The 18,755-nt window shown below is 39.9% G+C and overlaps 1 protein-coding gene across 1 annotated transcript; it reads right to left on the reverse strand.

Annotated features, from left to right (window-relative positions):
• Positions 1 to 2,573: 2,573 nt before the first annotated feature.
• LOC108415433 (RNA-binding protein 25) lies at positions 2,574 to 18,667 on the reverse strand. Its single transcript, XM_017688478.2, has 12 exons — positions 18,568 to 18,667; positions 17,963 to 18,037; positions 15,732 to 15,774; positions 15,288 to 15,436; positions 15,063 to 15,144; positions 14,029 to 14,227; positions 13,780 to 13,853; positions 11,100 to 11,176; positions 9,496 to 9,596; positions 8,810 to 8,898; positions 8,584 to 8,715; positions 2,574 to 3,157 (listed from the first exon to the last, which is right to left on the reverse strand). Exons 2-12 carry the CDS (start codon positions 18,026 to 18,028, stop codon positions 2,985 to 2,987), a joined length of 1,185 nt encoding a protein of 394 aa, XP_017543967.1. The 5' UTR covers positions 18,029 to 18,037; positions 18,568 to 18,667; the 3' UTR covers positions 2,574 to 2,984.
• Positions 18,668 to 18,755: the final 88 nt, after the last annotated feature.

The raw sequence follows: 18,755 nt of genomic DNA on the forward strand, positions 1-18,755 counted from the left end.
ACTCTGTACCTCTTTCATCAACAAAAAGGAATGACTATAGGACCACTGACTACTTGCAGTGTTCGGATGATGACCATCCTTTATTCAGTTCATTTCCAGTCAAAATGGCCAATTAGTACAAGTCATTCATTTTCCAGGTGAGATTCCATAATCTAATCAATTTGCATAAAGGTGTCAACATAAGTGAAAAAAAAAGTTTATTACAAGTAAAGATGGTGAAAATGGGACTTAACACCTGTGCAAGATGTAGTAGACCTTCAAGACTGTCCCCATCAGATAAACAGTACTTAAAACTTAAGCAGCACCAAGATGACTGTTACTACTGTTTTTAGTTGAAGCATACAGCTGTATACAGAGATTAGATATTAGAAACATCTATATTTAGAAATACAGTACTGCGCAAAAGCCAGCGACCATTCATTATTTAAATCCCCATTTAAACAGACATTAAGTACATTTTTTAGTGGATATTTCTGAGGATATTATATGTAACATAATCCACATGAAGATTAAAGTCAAAGTATAATAAGCTCCCAAAACTGGAGCTCAAAAATTGATTAAAAGACCGTTAAAATGGGACCCCTAACAACCGTGCAAGACCTGGTAGTCCACCTAAACAGTAGGCCTACTCAGAGCTTCCATGTCTGAGAAAGGAGAGAATCTTTTACTTCAGATCTAAAGAAATTCATGTGTTTCTATCATTCATTCTACTGTGAGAAGACAAGGTAATGCTATAGATCTGAAAGAACGTGGAGCTGTCAAGAAGCCAGGAAAGGAAATATGGAAAAAAAAAAAAAATTGCAAATCAAACATGTTGCCGTTCTCAGAACAATGGACCGACCACTCGTGTCCAGACATGAACATCATCAAATGTATATGGAATTGCTTGGACTGTGAGAAACAGAAAATGCAACCAACTTATAAGACTGAACTTCAGAAAGGTGGAAAAGTATTCCTGCAGATTTCTTTGAAAAACAGAAAACAAGTCTCTAAAAAAGAATGGAAGCTGTAATAAAGGAAAACGGGTAGACAGTAAATAAAATCAGATTTTAATATTTATATTTATAATTCTATTTTTAGATTTTGTTTTTTTATTTCTGTGTAAGCTGAACACATTTGCTGATTTTTAATAATGCAGAAAAATGAATAACTTCTAAATACTAAATGGTCAGAAATGAAATAAATCAAGATAGTTCTCTTGACTTTCGCACGGTACTGTATGTCATACACTGATGTTAAGCAACTGATATTTATCCTGTCCGTTCAGTTGAAGGATGGAAACCGCAGCAAATGATGGATTTTCCAACACAGCGCTGCAAAATGTCACACGGCTCATTAAGTGAAGTTCAGGCACGATTTAAAACGCATTGATCAACATTGTGGGGCTACGCTGGGAAATATGTGTAGAAGAAAAATCCAACCACTGTGGAGGGTCTGTGGACAGCAGTGAAGAATGTGTGGGAAGAAGTTCATTTAAAACATTTTAAAGACTTCTGGAAAGCAGTGTGAGGTTGGCTTTGAGACTAGATCACCTACAAAATGCTGATAAATTATAAACTGTTGGTATTTCTTAGTTCGGTGTGTCAGTGATCATTACAAAAAACAACCTTTGAGCAAATCTTTTAGACAGTGTAGTATTTATCAGTGTTTTATTGCTCAAACACAGCCACACGCTGCTTTGTCATACTTTCCTAAAGCTATTAACAAACTGCTTCCCATACATTTTTCAGTGCGGTCCACAAACCATTCACAGTGGTTTTTCTTCTTAACGTAGCCCCACAAGATCTCAATGGGTTTTAAATAAAATATAGGTTTTCACTAAAGAAACTGGGTGGCATCTTATTGTGTCTTGTTATATCAGTCATTTGTTTTGACTTTCCAACTTCAAATAAACAGACACATTAAATCAGTGTATGACATGCGTCTTTTTGGCTGTCAGTGTATTTTCTGAGTGGTATCTGTAGTGTTGTGGTGCTGGTATGAGGGTATCAGGCACGGCAGGGTTCTCAAACTAAACTTCATCACTCATCCAACACTCGTTCGTAGATCATACAATCACAACTTGTACAAGCATAGAACAGAAAAGGGCACAGGCAGTGGCCGGACGCTGAAAAAGAAAATGCAGAGGGAGTAAGAAAGACAGAAATGAAGAGGAGGAAAAATAGGATTACGGAGGATTGGAAATGAGGCTGTCGCCTAACATGATATCTCTCTAATATTAAATAAGCATGGTGTTCCTCTGGGAGCAGGGCCATGCTTAAACCTCCCTAAATAGGTAAGAGAAGTGAAGGGTTTATAATAATATTCATTTCAGATGGGTTCTGGCTGGAATACTTCAGGACCGTGTGTTCTCTTAACCCTCTCAACCTCCTGTGAACAAACCCCGTCTTTCCAGCTGTTCAAAATAGCCCAATCTACGCCAAGCCCGATTCTTACTGGAGGGGGAGGGGGGCTTTGGCACCATTGAAATGCCAACCGGTCTATCACTGAATGTGACACCATCCCACCCTTTGCATTATCTAAAGCACCGTTTCATTTTAGTACAGTACTGTGAACACTGAACAGACTACTACTCAGAATACAAGTTTCCATTTTATTAGGCCTCAACAGGATGACCACATATTCCAGGAATAGGTCCCTTTAAAATTTAAAAAGACAAACACTGTAGCTGGGCTAACGAGGTCTCTCTCATAGCCCAGCTGTTGTAGAGGTGGAGGACAAAAAGAGCTCAGTGTGTTCATGAGGCTCGTAAAGATGCTTTCACCACTGAGCAGATCGATTACACAGAGTGGAAAACAGGCTTCATTTAACAAATACTGTTAGCTACACCTCAAACGTTAAGAGTAAGAGCAAACATATATGGTCAGTCAGATCTCCAAGTCACTTTCAAAGGGTTAAGTTTTATTTTACATGTACGGTTCTTTAGGTGACTGACCAGATATGCGCACCACTAACTGAAGTCAGTGCTTATTTTGTTTCTCATGTCAGAGGTCACTGAGACTGAGCTCTGGAGGACTGTCTGAAACTCCTCCCACATCACCGCCTACGTCGCCATAGTTACTTTCAAGTCCACTCCCAAGTCCGCTCCCAGCATCGCTTAGGTCACTTCCTGACAGGCTCAAGTGCGCATCTCGTCTATGGCTTCTTAGTTTCGGGGCTAAAAGGAAGCAAAAGCAACTGGTCAGGATGGTCAAAATACAGTGGTAGTGGCTGATAAGTTACATTTACATTTATGGCATTTGGCTGACGCTCTTATGCAGAGCGGCTTACAATTTGATCATTTTTACACAGGTAGGCCAAGGTGGTGTTAGGAGTCTTGCCCAAGGACTCTTATTGGTATAGCGTAGGGTGCTTGCCCTAGTGGGGGATTGAACCCCAGTCTACAGTGTAGAAGGCAGAGGTGTTAACCACTACACTATCCCAACCAACCATAAGTCAACAAAAAAGTATAAAACACTACGTGGTTTTCACAAACAAGTGCAAAAAGTCCTGTTTTGTACAAGAAGAATTGAACTTATGTTGATGTTTGTTTTAATGCACAAAACTCAAATAGATTTAATACAAAAATTAGATCAATATGGTGCATAGCAACATGTAACGGACTATACAGTTTGCTAGTTTATTAGATACACCTAATATTACATACACTGCATGTCCAAAAGTTTCTTCTGAAGTCAAGAGTATTAATAGCGAGATTCTCCTTCCTTTGCTGCAGTAACAGCCTCTACTCTTTTGGGAAGGCTCTACGCTAGATGTTGGAACATCACTGTGTGGATTTGATTGCCATTATCCCCAAGAGCATTAGTGCGGTCACGTACTGGTGTTGGATGATCAGTTCTGGATCACAAACATCATTCCACCCTCCATCTCTTCAGAGAACACAGTTCTTCTGCTCAACAGGCCAAAGCTGTTATTTTACCCTTTACCCTTATTTCTGACGCATGGCATCTGGTATGGTTTAGGCTTACATGTGGCTGCTGTCAAGACAGATGACACTGCTTTTCTAAGGAGCTTATATAAGCTGTATAAGCTTGTATCAGCTATGGATCATAAAGTAGCTGATTTGCCAGGGGCTGTCTGAATCCTTCTGGATATATAGCGCATCTACATTTGTAGGGTCACAGTTACTAAATGTAGTTAATCGTCACAGTTACTAAATGTAGTTAATCGGTTCCCTATAACTCATCCATTAAGAGAAAAAGTACCACCACAAGACAACCACAGTACCAGCACTGACATTATGTGGGCAGTCGACAATTCTAAACACACCGGTGACACTAAAATGCATCGACAGTTGCTCTTAAGTCAGGAAAACCAACTGTCATTTAAAAAGGTTTTATTAATGGACGGTAGGCCTGTAAACCTCTGATCCCATAATGACGGAGTTCAATTATCGTGCTTTAGGAAATTCAGAACATCAGGAAATCTCAAATTTCACTGTGATCCAATTATTCTGGCATGATTTAAAGGTATTTTGAATGCACAAAGTTGTGGAATATACAAAATGTGAGCAAAGGAATAGCAGTGCAAAACAGACAATAAAAACAATAAACCAGTTCATTTTTTGGGCTTGCAGGCTTAAAAAAAAAAGCCCAGGAATTTAAATTTGGTCATTAAATGAACCACATACGTTTCTGAATTTGATTATAATCAAAATGATAGAGAAATTATAAAGAAATTACAATTCTAACATTCCAAAATCAATGTGGCTGAATCACCCACTTCAGACTATTTTATGCCTTATCACACCGACTGGACAGAGGTCTGCGACTACAGCATTTCAGTGCAAAATTCTTGAGAACTCATCTGATCTTAATCTTTCATAAGAAACACAAAGATATCGGCTCAAAGCTTCCCCTAGACTTTTTTTTCAGCCTGGGTGGTAGACCCTTCAAATGAAACATTCATTTTTAATGAAACGAATACATTACATATGTAAATACATCAATTTTTATGCTCCCTATACATACATTTCCCAGGACTGTGATTGTGAGACTGGAAGTTTATTAATAGTCAAGTTCCATTATACTCAAAAAAATGTATGTGCAGCTGACTGCTTTACACTTGGTACTGCATTTTACTGCCTTATTCAATTGTACAACAGCTAGTCCGCCAACCCAAACTCATTTCAGTTTCAGGATAAAGAAATTCTATGATTTAAGCCTGTGATAAGATGCTGATCCTCCATCACAGGCCAGCTTGCCTGAGCCACAAACTGATAGATCACACTGCTAAATCAATGACCAGACTGAATAATCTGCATCTTTACAGTCAAAAATAGATGGAATATGTTACTTTAGCCAAAAAATGAGCACATACCACATAAAAAATGAAAACTAGGAAGCAAACATTAGCCTGCCAGCTGCATCCTAATGTCTGAATCTCGTCCAAGCAGGGTGGCATGTGACATCGGCTACTTAATGACAGGGAAAACGTTGTCACTTAGCCCTCTCAAGAGTGTCCCTTGCAGGTCAGTGCAGTGCAAAAGTACAGGAGGGGTACATGTATAGTGGGTCTGCCCTAGTTCTGGACAGCTCAATCCTCTACCAAATATAGCAGCTCAGGAGATGAACGAGCAGGAAATTATCTCTCGCTCTCTCTCTCTTCCTGCATTAAACACCCTCAGGCAAAGGGTCTGCAGAGCTGTACCAAATTGTTACTACAGGAAACAGGGAACAAACCAGCTTCGTGGGTTTGTGTGCATGAAAACAAAGAAAACTATTACCAGTAAAAGTATGTGCTCTTCAATCAATATACCTACCCATCTCACTTATGTTATGGCTGTGTTAGAAATACATCATCTTGTGAGTGAATACATGAGTGCGTGTGCAGTGTGTGTGTTTCAGGTCTCAGGGGGAAATCTCTTGGCTCCATATTTGGAACAACCAGATGCTCACTTAAGACAAAACATGGCTCCAACAGGAACCGTGTCCAAGAAAGGCAAGGGCCTTGGCAATGTCAGTGGACAGTGCCATTAAACCGTGTACACTAAAGTCCTCTCTAATGACGTTTACAATCGCACTTCACTGTGAATCTTAGCCTCAAGTACAGTACTAGCACATCACTTTCCATAACAGTGCTTATAAAGTTTTGAAAGAGATTCCATCTATTATTTTAAGCATCATTTCTGTTTTATGTAATTTAATGCGTCTTAGTCAGGGCTTTTGCCTTTCGTGTGTCTGTCCAGGCTCGATTGACACATTTATAGAAGTGCGTATTAAAGAGAATTGAACAGACTTTTCAAATTTTATGCATTAACTAAATTTACTGCCTCTCAAAGCTAGATTACATAATGTCATCAATAGAAATTGTCCCGAATATGCTGCCTGTTATCTGAGACATTGATTAATGATAGTTTTGAGGTGAGCTTTTGGCCTAAAACTTAAGGTTTTTAAATCCATTCCTGGCGCAGAGATGTACAGGTCATTGCGCAATAAAATACTGCAAAGAACCAATATTTCAGATTTACCACTATTTTACACATACTAACACAGAAGGCACCAATAGATGCATAAATTGACTATATTTGCTATATTTTGCTGCAGCCATTGGCACCAGAACATGCGAGTGGTAGAGTGGGAGTTCAGCAACATGATTTCACTCAGAGCTAAAGCAGCTTTTCAGAAAGTCAGAGCATCCGAGTTCTCTTTCACTCTAAAACCACCTCAGTATCACTCCATGTCCATGAGCTAGACAGTCCTTTTGTCCACACTGACTCTGGTTGACATGAGTGATGAGGCAGTGACTGCTACAGCTCACCCACGACAACCATTCATACTGCACTGCAGAGCTGTTCAGCAGACCTACATGCTAGAAATTCACTGATCACAACAAAGTTCTACAGTTATTACACACATTTAGTGATAAAGTGAATCATGTTAAAAGCACATGCATTTGTTTACCCAGTATTCTAGCTTGTGATGGTGCTATAGCTTCAAGCCTATACCTTCCGGAAAAATGCCTGCGTAGCACAAAGTTTAACTAGTTTTTCATTTAACAATGGCCATAAATTACAGGATTAATTAAATAAAGTGTGTGGTGTCTTGCCATTACATTCAAGACATTTAAATCATAAGAATGAATCATATGGCGTGGGCTTTCTCTGACATGAGTGATGAGAGAGTGAGGAGCGGGAAACAGAAAACCCAAAGTGGAGCTATAGCGAAGAGATTACAGAAATACTTTGAGTGAAAAGCGGAAATGTCTGCTGCTCCACTCCACTCACATACTCTGACTAAGGTCACTGTGGTAATGCAATACATCAGACAGAGGACTATAAACTTCCCCAGCATTGGGCTGTGGAGCAGAAAAACTGTTCTCTGGAGTGATGGAGCACTTTCAGTCTAACATCAGTTGCTGGATCTTACAAATCCTCTTGTGACTGGACACAATCAAATCCTCACAGCCATATTCCAATGTCTAGTGTAAAGCCTTCCCACAACAATAGAGGCCATTACTGCAGCAAATGGGGCAGCTTCTCTATGAATACTCTTGATTTAACTAATACTCTTGGAAGTATTAGATGAGCAGGTGTCTATATAGTTTTGGACGTGTAGAGTATTTTTGAAACACCACCAACCTCACGGATATTCGGCAGGTGGGGAAGAGCCGATCATTACTGTGTGTACAGTCATATACAAAAGTTTGAACACCCCTGGCCAAATGGCATGTTCTGTAGATTGTCTAAGTGAAAATAAGTTAAAAACATGCCTCCACAGGTATTTTCTAATTTTAGCACACAATTTTTATTTATTCTATATATTAATTTATCGTTATTTTCTATTTATTTGAATTTAATACACTGGGGAAATATTAAACATAAAATATGGTGTACCTTTTAAATAGCCCACATTTTATGTTTTATTTTAAGATTAAGATTAAGTGACCCTTTTTAGTCCCACAAACCCCGCATTTAACCCATCCGTGAAGTGAAACACCACATACACACACTAGTGAGCACACACACACACACACTAGGGGGCAGTGAGCACACTTGCCCGGAGCGGTGAGCAGCCCTATCCACGGCGCTCAGGGAGCAATTGGGGGTTAGGTGTCTTGCTCAAGGACACCTCAGTCATGGACTGTCTGCACTGGGGATCAAACCGGCAACCTTCCGGTCACAGGGCCAGTTCCCGAACCTCAAGCCCACGACTGCCCAATTTTTTTTCTAATATGTGAAATCTAGCAAATAAACAGTAATTGTGCATTAAACTAAGCTGAGGTGTGTTCTCGGTAGAGCAGAAAATATGTTGTTTGACCAGGTGCATCCAAACTTTTGCCTACAACTGTATGTGTGTGTGTGATTCAGGTCAGAGACACAAAGCAATACCGCTAATCACTGAAAGCAAACTTTTTTTTCCCAATCAATATCAACATTTGACAAATTATTGATAAAATTATTATGCTGTCTAGTTTCTCAATCCAGTATAAGCAGATAGGAACTGTTAGGGATCAATACTGAATGACGTGGATCTATACTGAACGACATAGACATCTCATGATAAACCTTTTGGCCTTATTGCCCAGCGCAAGTGTGCATCTATCATTGACCACATGTGAACGGCGTTCACATGTGTCTCTAACCTGATTCTCCGAGCCAGGATGTGTCCAGGTCGTCTGAGCTAACCTCCCCAAGGCTTGGGGTGGGGCTAAAGTCATCTTCCGAATCAGACAACACTCGTCTCGGGGGACTCGTCTCCACAGCAACTGCTGATGCTGAAGGAGTTTTGGAGAGAAAGCAGAAGGTGAGGGAGGAGACAGTCAGCAAAAGGAGATCACACTGGCGCGTTTGTGCTGGTGTGCGTGTTACTTGGTTTGCGTAGCACTTCTGCAGGTGTTGGGAGTCTGTCTCTCAGAATCAGGCCTCTCACTTCATCCTTCAGTTCAGATACTGTAAGTCTACCAACAAGGTCGCACACAGACAAGAAGAAGGAAGAGAGACTGCATTAAGTACAATCATAATTTATTCTATTATGTTGTTGTACCTTTTTTGTCACAGACATTTAAGGCATTTAAAACTAAACACAAAAATGTACTTCTTTCATGAGACAATGAACAGTAATGTGTGTACATATTGTTTGACTAAAAGTGTAACAGTAGTGGAGAATTCATTCCTTATGTTTTGCTCCTGGGGGTTCTCCTGCAGTGCATTTTTTTTATTATAGTTCTAATCAGATCCACCTGATTCTCACCTTCTCAGACACTTCTAAATGCTTGTTGCACTGAAGCAAGAGTGCTAATTAGTAGAAAGGAGTAGTACTAACAAAGAAGGTGAATGCTTTCCTATACAAGACATCAGAGTAAGAGTACATCACTGCAAACTAGTGGACTATATTGGAAAAAACTAATTGAATTAGATGTCTAATGACAACAGTAACAGCAACAACATGAATAATTATGTAAATTTGATTGATAGAAAACTGATTTAAAAATATGCTTGCATATCTTTGGTCTGTACTGTATGTGATATATCCATATGCGGGGATATGTGCGTACCTGAGCTCTCGAACATCTTGCTGTGTGTGCTGGTACTGGGAGACAATCCTAGCCAGTTCAAAACTGTGTGTACGGCAGGAATCTGTGAGGCTTTCCAGTGTCTGTACAGGCAGAAACCATTATGGATACAGCAATCATGAGCACAACAGTGACTCTTCAAAACCCCTGGTCACATTACATGTTTTGTTAATTTTCTAAGTGACAATAAATGAACATCTCTGCAGGTAACAAACTTAAAATGCTTTTTTTCCCCATCATATACTAGTACACAATTAACATGTTCTAAACAATATAAAATGTGCCATAACTTTTGTAGAGACCACATTTTAGTGTATTTTTTCAAAATTTGTTACATTTATTAACAATAAATGTAGATTAAAATGTACAAAAGTGTGTTCTCTGTAGTGGATGTGTTGATTTCACTTAGAACATGAACCTGTAATCAACACATGTAATCTTACCATAAGGGCCCAGACATTTGCACACTCCTGTACTTTCAAACAGTTCTGTTATTTTCATCAGCAACAATTTGGCAAAAATATTGGCCAATCTAACTTGCCCAGTTTTTCCCCTTACCCTTAAATGTAGTTAATCAGCCAGACATGTTGGCTCTCAAAAGTCTACTTCTTACGTTTTACACTTGAGCCATAAGGCTAATGCAGCTAACAAGTAAAGGTTTATGCCTCACTTATCCCACACACTTGCCACTTTGAGTCATTAAGTAATCTAAAATAGACTTACGTATGTGGTGTCTGACACTGTATGATATACAGGTAATTCTAAACATGGATACAAGCAGTCTCAGAATGACTGCTCCTACTGATATTAGCTGAGAAACACTGCATTTAGAGATAAAATACTGTGCAAACACAGAGACCCTCCTTCTTTAGTTAATTCAATATTTAAGAGATATTTCAAAGATTAGATACACAATTATTCATTTGCACAATGAAGATGGAAGTCCAAGGAAAATCGGTGTGAAAAAAAAAAAATCACTGTGTGAGATTTCTTTGATTGTGAGACGCAGAAAATCCAACTAACTTGAGGCTGAACTTATGGAAAAATATCAGATTTCTAATAGATGAAAACAAAATATGAAATCAAGCCTCGCAGAAAGAATGGAAGCTGTAATCAAGGTAAATACTGAGAAAAACAAACTATATTTAGCTGTTGAGCCTTATGTAATTTTCTGTTGTGTAACTTGTACCTAATGGCCATTTTGAATGGATGTTAAATAAATTAAGTGCGTCTCTGGCTGTTGTATAGCACTGCATCTACAGAAAAGACTGAAGCAAGTCTATTTGACATTACTTATCATCATCTTAATGCGGTCTATGGCAACTGTGTGATGATTTAAGCATGCAGTCTGGCTGAAGCTAATCACTGGTGTTAAAGATTCCATTACTTATAAGCTAAATTAGCCTGGCAGCTCCAGAGCAAAACTAAGGAAACAATCTTCAGACAGCAAACATATCTTGGCTGATCGACTACATTTGCAGTAAGGGAAAAACTGTATAAATGATGTAAACTTTATGCTCAACTGTTGCTTTAAAAGTGTGTATACAGTTGTTAACAGTCTAGCATTACTTTGGGACACTTGATACCTTGCAGCTGCGTTCATACTGCCTCCTTGTTTCTCTTGCATCTGACTGCTGTTGGTACACATCCTCCTCTTGCCTCACTACAAACACACACATATGCGTGCAGGGTAAGATTCAGAGAACAGGAGATCACCACATCCTCTTATCATTGGAGACATGCGCTAGTATGTGCACATGTGCAGTAGCCTAACTTAAAGGTGTTGTTCTTATTTTTTTTGCAGTATATTTTTGTGCTGTGTATGTTGGCTGAGGGTGCAGTTTGGCAGGCTGTGTGTTTTCATTGGATGCAACTCTAGGGTTCTGACACTAAAATATGGTGACAGCAATGCAGTAGGTTCTCTGTCTGTCACATTACACAACCCACATTACAACAGACAGCCTGACAAATACGGCTGTCAACCTTGGTAATTTAGTACGGATATAATCACGGTGGACATGCTGAGGAATTAATAAAGCACCAGTAACAAAATAAGAAATAAATGGATGAATTCCAAGTAAAGTTTTAACAATGTCATGGTTCACTGAACGATTAAAATTACACAATTTCACCCTTTCCAGAACAAAGTAATTCAGCCAACACATGTTTGGCATCTGTATGTTTCCTGATTAGTTTTGCGCTGGATTTACGAGGCTAATGTTGTAACTAATGAAAGCTTATACTGAACCTGTTAGCATCACATCACTTGCCTGGATCCATGCCAAGTCATCTCAAATAGACTTTTATATGACTTTTTATTTAGTTTATATGATTACTGACACTGTATGACAATGTTCTTTAGAAACAGACAAAAATATAAAAAACAACAACAGGTGTCGTAGTTGAGCCACATCCCCTACTGGCTTTATTTGGCCGACGACCTGAAGGATCATCTGTAACTGAAGACAAGTGTCATCTTATTGCCTTCTCCACCCTGCTAGCAAGACACCCAGACAAACATCTGATTGAAGAGACGCCTGACCTATTTCTTTATAATACATCATATGATTTCAATGCAATGCTTAACACCAACTACTGCCCTGGTATCAGGTCTATAATTTGAGGGTTGAGGCTGGACTGGCTCAGACCCCTTTGGGTGACTATTTAAAGGGGGGTGTATTAATGATACTATAATGGAGTTAATTACTAACACTATTATTAATAGAGTTTGGTACTATGTGTGTGTATATTACATACACACACACACACACACACACACACACACACACACACACATACACATATATATATATATATATATATATATATATATATATATATATATATATATATATATATATATATATATATATATATATATATATATGTTATCTGTATGTGCACATATTATTTATGTATTTATTTATGTATTTATTTATTTAGGTATTTAATTTTTTAGTTAGCTTGCTGTTTAGTTAGTTCTTTCATTTTCTATTCATCTAGGTATTTTATCTCTTTCCTATTTTTATTTGTACTAATTTATTTTGTACTGTGCATTATGACTTATTATATTGCTTTGAGTGGAGAAGAGAGACAAGGATAGATCTTTAGGGAAATGGGTGTACGAAACAAAACACAGTAGTTTTCTATTAGTTTATACTGTATTATGTTGACATTGCTGAACATTACGAAATAAAAAACATTCAGGCTTTAAAGGGCAATTCCACCGATTTTCAAAATTTCAGCATAAATAAATCCATGTAATTTAAAAAAACATACTGAGCCAGGATTGTTCACAGTGGTGATGAAAGGAACCAGACAGGTGTCATAAGGCAAAATATGGCATATTTGGAAAAAAAAATACTCTTATTATTTCACCCTTATCAACATTACATATAAGAAGCTTGCACAGGTGAAGGTTCACTGGTCATTTTGGAGAGAAACTAAAAAGGGTATATTTGCATTGTAGACACTGGCCCTAATCCATCAAAGCTGCACAGAAACAAGTGCAGATTTGATCATTCTGAACGATGTACAAACTGTCTGATGGCAACAAAACAAGCAGTGACTTGAGTGCAACTGATTACTAATCTTCAGTGTGTTGAAACGAGCACCCACCCGAAAACCTTATTTATGTATTATTTGCAGAGGCATGCCCTAATTTGAAGTCATATACATATGACTTACAAGAAGCAACTCCTAATTCATGCAAATGATTTGACAGTGAACCAATAAAACAAAAGAAGTCAGCAGCTCATAAGTCAATGGTTGTCCTCATAAGTGGATTTTGGGTTGAGCAGGAAGTGCACTGCCCCCTCTACTGGCCAGAGCCTGAACAGCTTTATGGCAGATGAAAAGATGAAACCCATGAATTACAAAATTGTCTATGAAATTTGTGTGCAATTGTTTTATTACCAGATTTGGTCGCACAAAACTTTGAAGAATAAAGGCCACTGTGAGCCTTGGTTCCTATCACCACTATTGCAAAGAAATCTTATCAAACAACATTGACTGACTGTTTGCAACTCAGTGAGTTATTTAGAAATTTTTAAAATTTGGTGGAATTCCCAATGCAGTTTAAAAATAAGTTAGTCTCAACTCCGGTCCAAAACAAGAATTTCAGACACCAAACCTGTATCAGCAGAACATTTATATTAGGGGCAAGGAGAAAATTGTGTAAATTTGATTTTTCAGTGAACTGCTCCTACAGTGTATATGGGCATACCTGCATAAACAATGGGAATGTATGGTTGTAAGTAAACTCACTCAACTTGCTTTTGAACAGGTCCACCTCTCTTCTGAGATGTTCCACCTCCTCCCTGCGCAGCTTAGAGCTGAAACTGAAGCCACACAGCATTACAAATCCATTACAAACACCAAACAGTGCCCTGCCACACTCCGCTACTATAACTGCAGAATCCGCCTTTAAACAGGAGCACCGTTTAAACCCGTTGAAGGACAGGTAACCTTTCATCAAACACCTGAATGCTAGCACGCCTAACCAACGCCACTGACCTTTCCTCCTGGTTGCCTAGTGATGTGGACCTGTCAATGTGGCCTCTGAGGCTGCTCAACTCTCGTCCCACTTCTCTCTTCCACTGCTCCAGCCGTCTTTCCGCCCCTGAGTCCTTCTCTCCTTCTTTCACTCTCTCCCTCTCTCGTTCCCTCTGCCTCTCCCGGTCCTCCAACTTCTCCTTAAGCCTCCTCAACTCCTCTGGAGGCATACATTAAAACATGTTTCTTTTAATGAACTAAAATTAAATATTTTTTACAAATTTTAAATTACAATGAATTACATTCAAAGTCAGGCTGTAAATAAATGAACTTTTTCATAAGACTGTTTGTGAAACATTGCTAAATAGACACTTGTGCTACTTTCCTACCATCTTTGAATTGCTTTTGTCAACAAGAGCAATTTGATGACAAAAGCAATTTGAAGAAGGTAGAAAAGTAGCACAAGTGTCTATTTAGCAATGTTTCACAAACAGTCTGGTACAAAAGTTTATTTATTTAATTTCCAGTCAGAAAGGTAATTAAGCACAAGTGTAATATTCGATATATTTATTTTCAGCTTCCACGACACATTCAGTGATGCTGAGGTCTGGACTGGGGGTGGCCAGTCCCATTATTCTGAGAGCAGCAGCTCTGTTGCACATTTGTAGTGCACTGCCCAGCAATACTCACCCCACTGAATTAAAGACTGGAGTAGCTGTTTTTACCACTGAGAACAGGCTATCAAATGCGATGCTAAGTTCAACTAGAAGCTAAACACCCGAACCATATTTCAGAACGTTCTCCTGAAAGAGGTTCAGTTGTACCGAGAAGACAAAATTAGGCAAAGAATTTTATCATGTTCGTATCCTGTAAATATTGCAGCATCATGTGCATGATCAAAGTGGAAAGCCAGGAAGCAGGCATACAGAAAAGCTCCCAGGACTAGTTACTATGCATATATGTCTGATTATTTTACATTATTATTGAGTTCAATGCTCAATGTCTGTGCCTGTTTTTAATCACCCATCTCTAGAGAGAGAGACAGACAGACTCACCTTGTAATGCCTGTATTTGTCTTTGCTGAGCATTTCTCTCTCTCTCCACTGTCAGCAAGCTCTGTGTTAGGAATTCAATTGTCTGCAGAACAACAAAAATAACAATATCCTCCATCAATGTGTTGATATATGGATAGAAATGCTACAAAGTGAATTATGTCTTAGCTCTCTTGCACTCATTTACTTGCTCTCACTCTGCGTCATGCACACTGACACAAACAGGACCTGGCTATGGCTGCTGAGTTGGGCCTGTAAGCCTGCCAGGTCTGCCCACTGAACTGCACCGCTGAGAGTGGAGGATGTCTGGGGGAGAGGAGGGGGCACAAGTGGATCCAGACCCACAGCATGACTCTTCTCTCTCACCGGATACACATCTACAAAAAGAAGGGGAAACGGACACAATAAAGGATGTAAGAAAGGTGTGAGATTCCTTATTGCCACACAAGTCTTTACCATTCAGGTTCAGTAGAGCTCGGTGTATAACAAAGATTAAGTAATGTACAAGAATGAACAGTAAAGTAAGTCAGAATAAAGTCCAAGGGAACAGAGCTGGAACACATTAAAACAACCCAACACGTACCACATATCACATAAAGTCATTTCAGTATATACCCATACATTATACAGAATAACACCTGAATAAAAAAATATTAGGACTCATGGAATTACCTTCTCTTCCTCTGGAAAGCCTTCCATGGGTGGTAAGCCGTTCCTTGTAAGACAAAGAACCATACATTTCAATCTGTGTCAGTCTATTCATGATCCATGCTGCTGAACTAAATTATTAGAGATACAATGGGGTGCCACCTAGTGGTCAAAGACTTCACTCAACAACATACAGTGTACTTCATAAATTATTCTGTGCAATTGCTTAAGGATACAGTGGCAACTGAAACCTATCAATGAGGATTAGCTATTGAACAGAGAAGTACTCAAACCAATCTGTATATTTTCTGCATATCGCTGGCGTCGGAAGAAAACCTTGTATCTCCATTTTTGTCATTTTTCAGTTTTAATCTGAAAATGCCTGTTGCTCTAGACATTGTTTGTATATTTCATGATAAATGGATTACAAAAACCAGCCCAAAAACACTTGGAAAAAATTCTGGTTCCACTGACTTGCACTAAAAGTAAAGCATGCTTGTTCCTTCTCCTGGAAAGTTACCATTTTGGAGATACAAGGTTTTGTCCCAACAACAGCGATATATTATATGCAGGATTGGGATGTAATGGGATACAAGTATTGGGAATAAACATTAAGAACACACAAATTAAGTATCTGTATTCAGTCCATGCTACATTTTGAAAGTGACAACAAACGCTCACATTTCTCACAACTTTACTCAAACCAAGAACTGTGATGTTCACAATATTTATATAGTAGCTCAAAAACTAGAATATATTAAAATGTGCAAGTGAGAGTACGTTTGATTAGTAATTCAGTGTTCAGTCTCCACTCCGTGAGGTTTGTCTGAACTTTTTATCTCTTGCGCATATTGGACAGCCCAACGAGAGCAAAAGGCAGTGTTTATATCTTTGTGCCACCTTTATTTATTAGCAAGCAAAATACAATCGCCTGGACTTCCGCCGATTACCCTCACCCTTGTAGCAGCAGCAGTGGACCGAAGAAGGTGATGACTTGAGAATTTCCAGAACTTCGTTTAAAAGACAAGCATTTTTAAATCAAGTCTATGAACAAAATTACATGAAGAAAACTGCCAACCAGTATCAGCCAGGAACAGTACAAAATTAATTTTAAAAAAAGGTTTTTCCCCCTCATGGCCGGCAGTAAGTCAGACTTGTTCCCAGTGAGAGTTGGACTCCGTCAGGGCTGCCCTTTTTCACCGATTCTATTCATAATTTTATGGATAGAATTTCTAGGCACAGTCAGGGGATGGAGGGTGTCCGGTTTGGTGACCTCAGGGTCACATCGCTGCTGTTTGCAGATGATGTGGTCCTATTGGGGACATCAGGCCGTGAACTTCAGCTTTCGCTGGATCGGTTTGCAGCTGAGTGTGAAGCGCCCGGGATGAGGATCAGTACCTCCAAATCCGAGACCATGGTTCTCAGGCGGAAAAGGGTGGAGAGCCCTCTCTGGGTCAGGGATAGGCTCTTGCCTCAAGTGGAGGAGTTCAAGTATCTCGGGGTCTTGTTCATGAGTGATGGTACAAGGGAGCGGGAGATTGACAGGCGGATTGGTGCTGGGTCAGCAGTGATGCGGGCTCTTTACCGGTCTGTTGTGGTAAAGAAAGAGCTGAGCCATAAGGCAAGGCTCTCGATTTACCGGTCGATCTACGTTCCCACCCTCACCTGTGGTCATGAGCTTTGGGTAATGACCGAAAGAATAAGATTGCGAATACAAGCGGCTGAAATGTTTCCTCCGCAGGGTGGCTGGACTCTCCCTTAGAGATAGGGTGAGAAGTTCGGTCATCCGGGAGGGACTCGGAGTAGAGCCGCTGCTTCTTCACATTGAGAGGAGTCAGCTGAGGTGGTTTGGGCATCTGGTTAGGATGCCTCCTGGACGCCTCCCTCGGGAGGTGTCACAGGCAAGTCCACCTGGGAGGAGACCCCCGGGGAAGACCCAGGACACGCTGGCGTGACTATATCGCCCAGCTGGCCTGGGAGCGCCTCGGAATCCCCCTTGGAGAGCTAGTGGAAGTGGCTGGGGAAAGGGAGGTCTGGGCCTCATTGCTTAGGATGCTGCCCCCGCGACCCGAACCCCGGAGAAGCGGAAGATAATGGATGGATGGTTTTCCCCCCATATGACTTATCAATTCTCAGTGTATTCTGAATACATTGATTTTTAAGTATTGTAACAGTATACACGAGTGAATACATTTAGGACAGTGTCTTCAGAAAGCATTTGGCCCAACCATATAGGGTTAAATTATGATTCTTACCCGCATTTTAGCAACACTGCCATCAGCTGCAGATATAATAGAACTCAGCTGATTGTCCCAGTTCATTCTGTCAGCCTGCAAAAGAAAGCAGTAACCCCGTATGAGGTCAGTTAATGCTGAGCGGTTGGAGGCGAAGCATTCAAAAACACTCCAACTACAGAGATCCCAGATACCGTCAACTGTGGATGAACAACCGCTGACGTTAAGCGTCCACGCTAGCTAACCTAACTTAACTTCGCTATTTCAGGGCCCCTTCCAATCTCTGGATGGGCTCCAGTGACAGTAAGCTCTTAATGCATCAAGAGCTTCACATCAAGCTCTCAGCATACCCAACTCGCCCCGTGGTTTGTGCTGTTTTGTTGAGTGTCAAATGATTTTGACTGCACACAGAAAGCATCTGATGATCTGAAACCTTAGCAACTCCCACACAACACTGTTATTTACACAGCTGACCTGCTGTTATTACACTGCTAGCTGTCCGGCTAGCTAATCTAGCTAGTTACCTAAACATATTAACACGCTGACGTAGGATAAACTGGGTCGTGTTTCTTTCCTTCAGGACGTCTAAACAGCCGTAAATATATCATACTGGAGTAGCCACATACCGCTGAAGTAAGCGCGAGATTTATCGTCTCTCATCCAGACAAAACAGACTTCCAGCAGACTGCAGTCACTTTTTAAAAGCTGGAGCCTCTTTGGATTACGTCAACACGTTCGGGGGACGCAGCCTCGGCTGAGGATTCTGGGAAATGAAGTTCAAAGAAACATGTCTTTCTTTGTCTGTGCCTGGTTG

This window comes from Pygocentrus nattereri, chromosome 4 (assembly GCF_015220715.1).
Source record: "Pygocentrus nattereri isolate fPygNat1 chromosome 4, fPygNat1.pri, whole genome shotgun sequence".
In the NCBI taxonomy this organism is placed as follows: domain Eukaryota; kingdom Metazoa; phylum Chordata; class Actinopteri; order Characiformes; family Serrasalmidae; genus Pygocentrus; species Pygocentrus nattereri.

Coding starts and splice junctions, on each gene's coding strand:
- LOC108415433 (XM_017688478.2), bottom strand. CDS start 18,028: ATGAACTGGGACAATCAGCTGAGTTCTATTATATCTGCAGCTGATGGC. Junction 15,437..15,731: donor GCTTTCCAGAGGAAGAGAAG/GTAATTCCATGA, acceptor TTCTTTTTGTAG/ATGTGTATCCGGTGAGAGAG. Junction 15,145..15,287: donor AACTCAGCAGCCATAGCCAG/GTCCTGTTTGTG, acceptor GTTGTTCTGCAG/ACAATTGAATTCCTAACACA.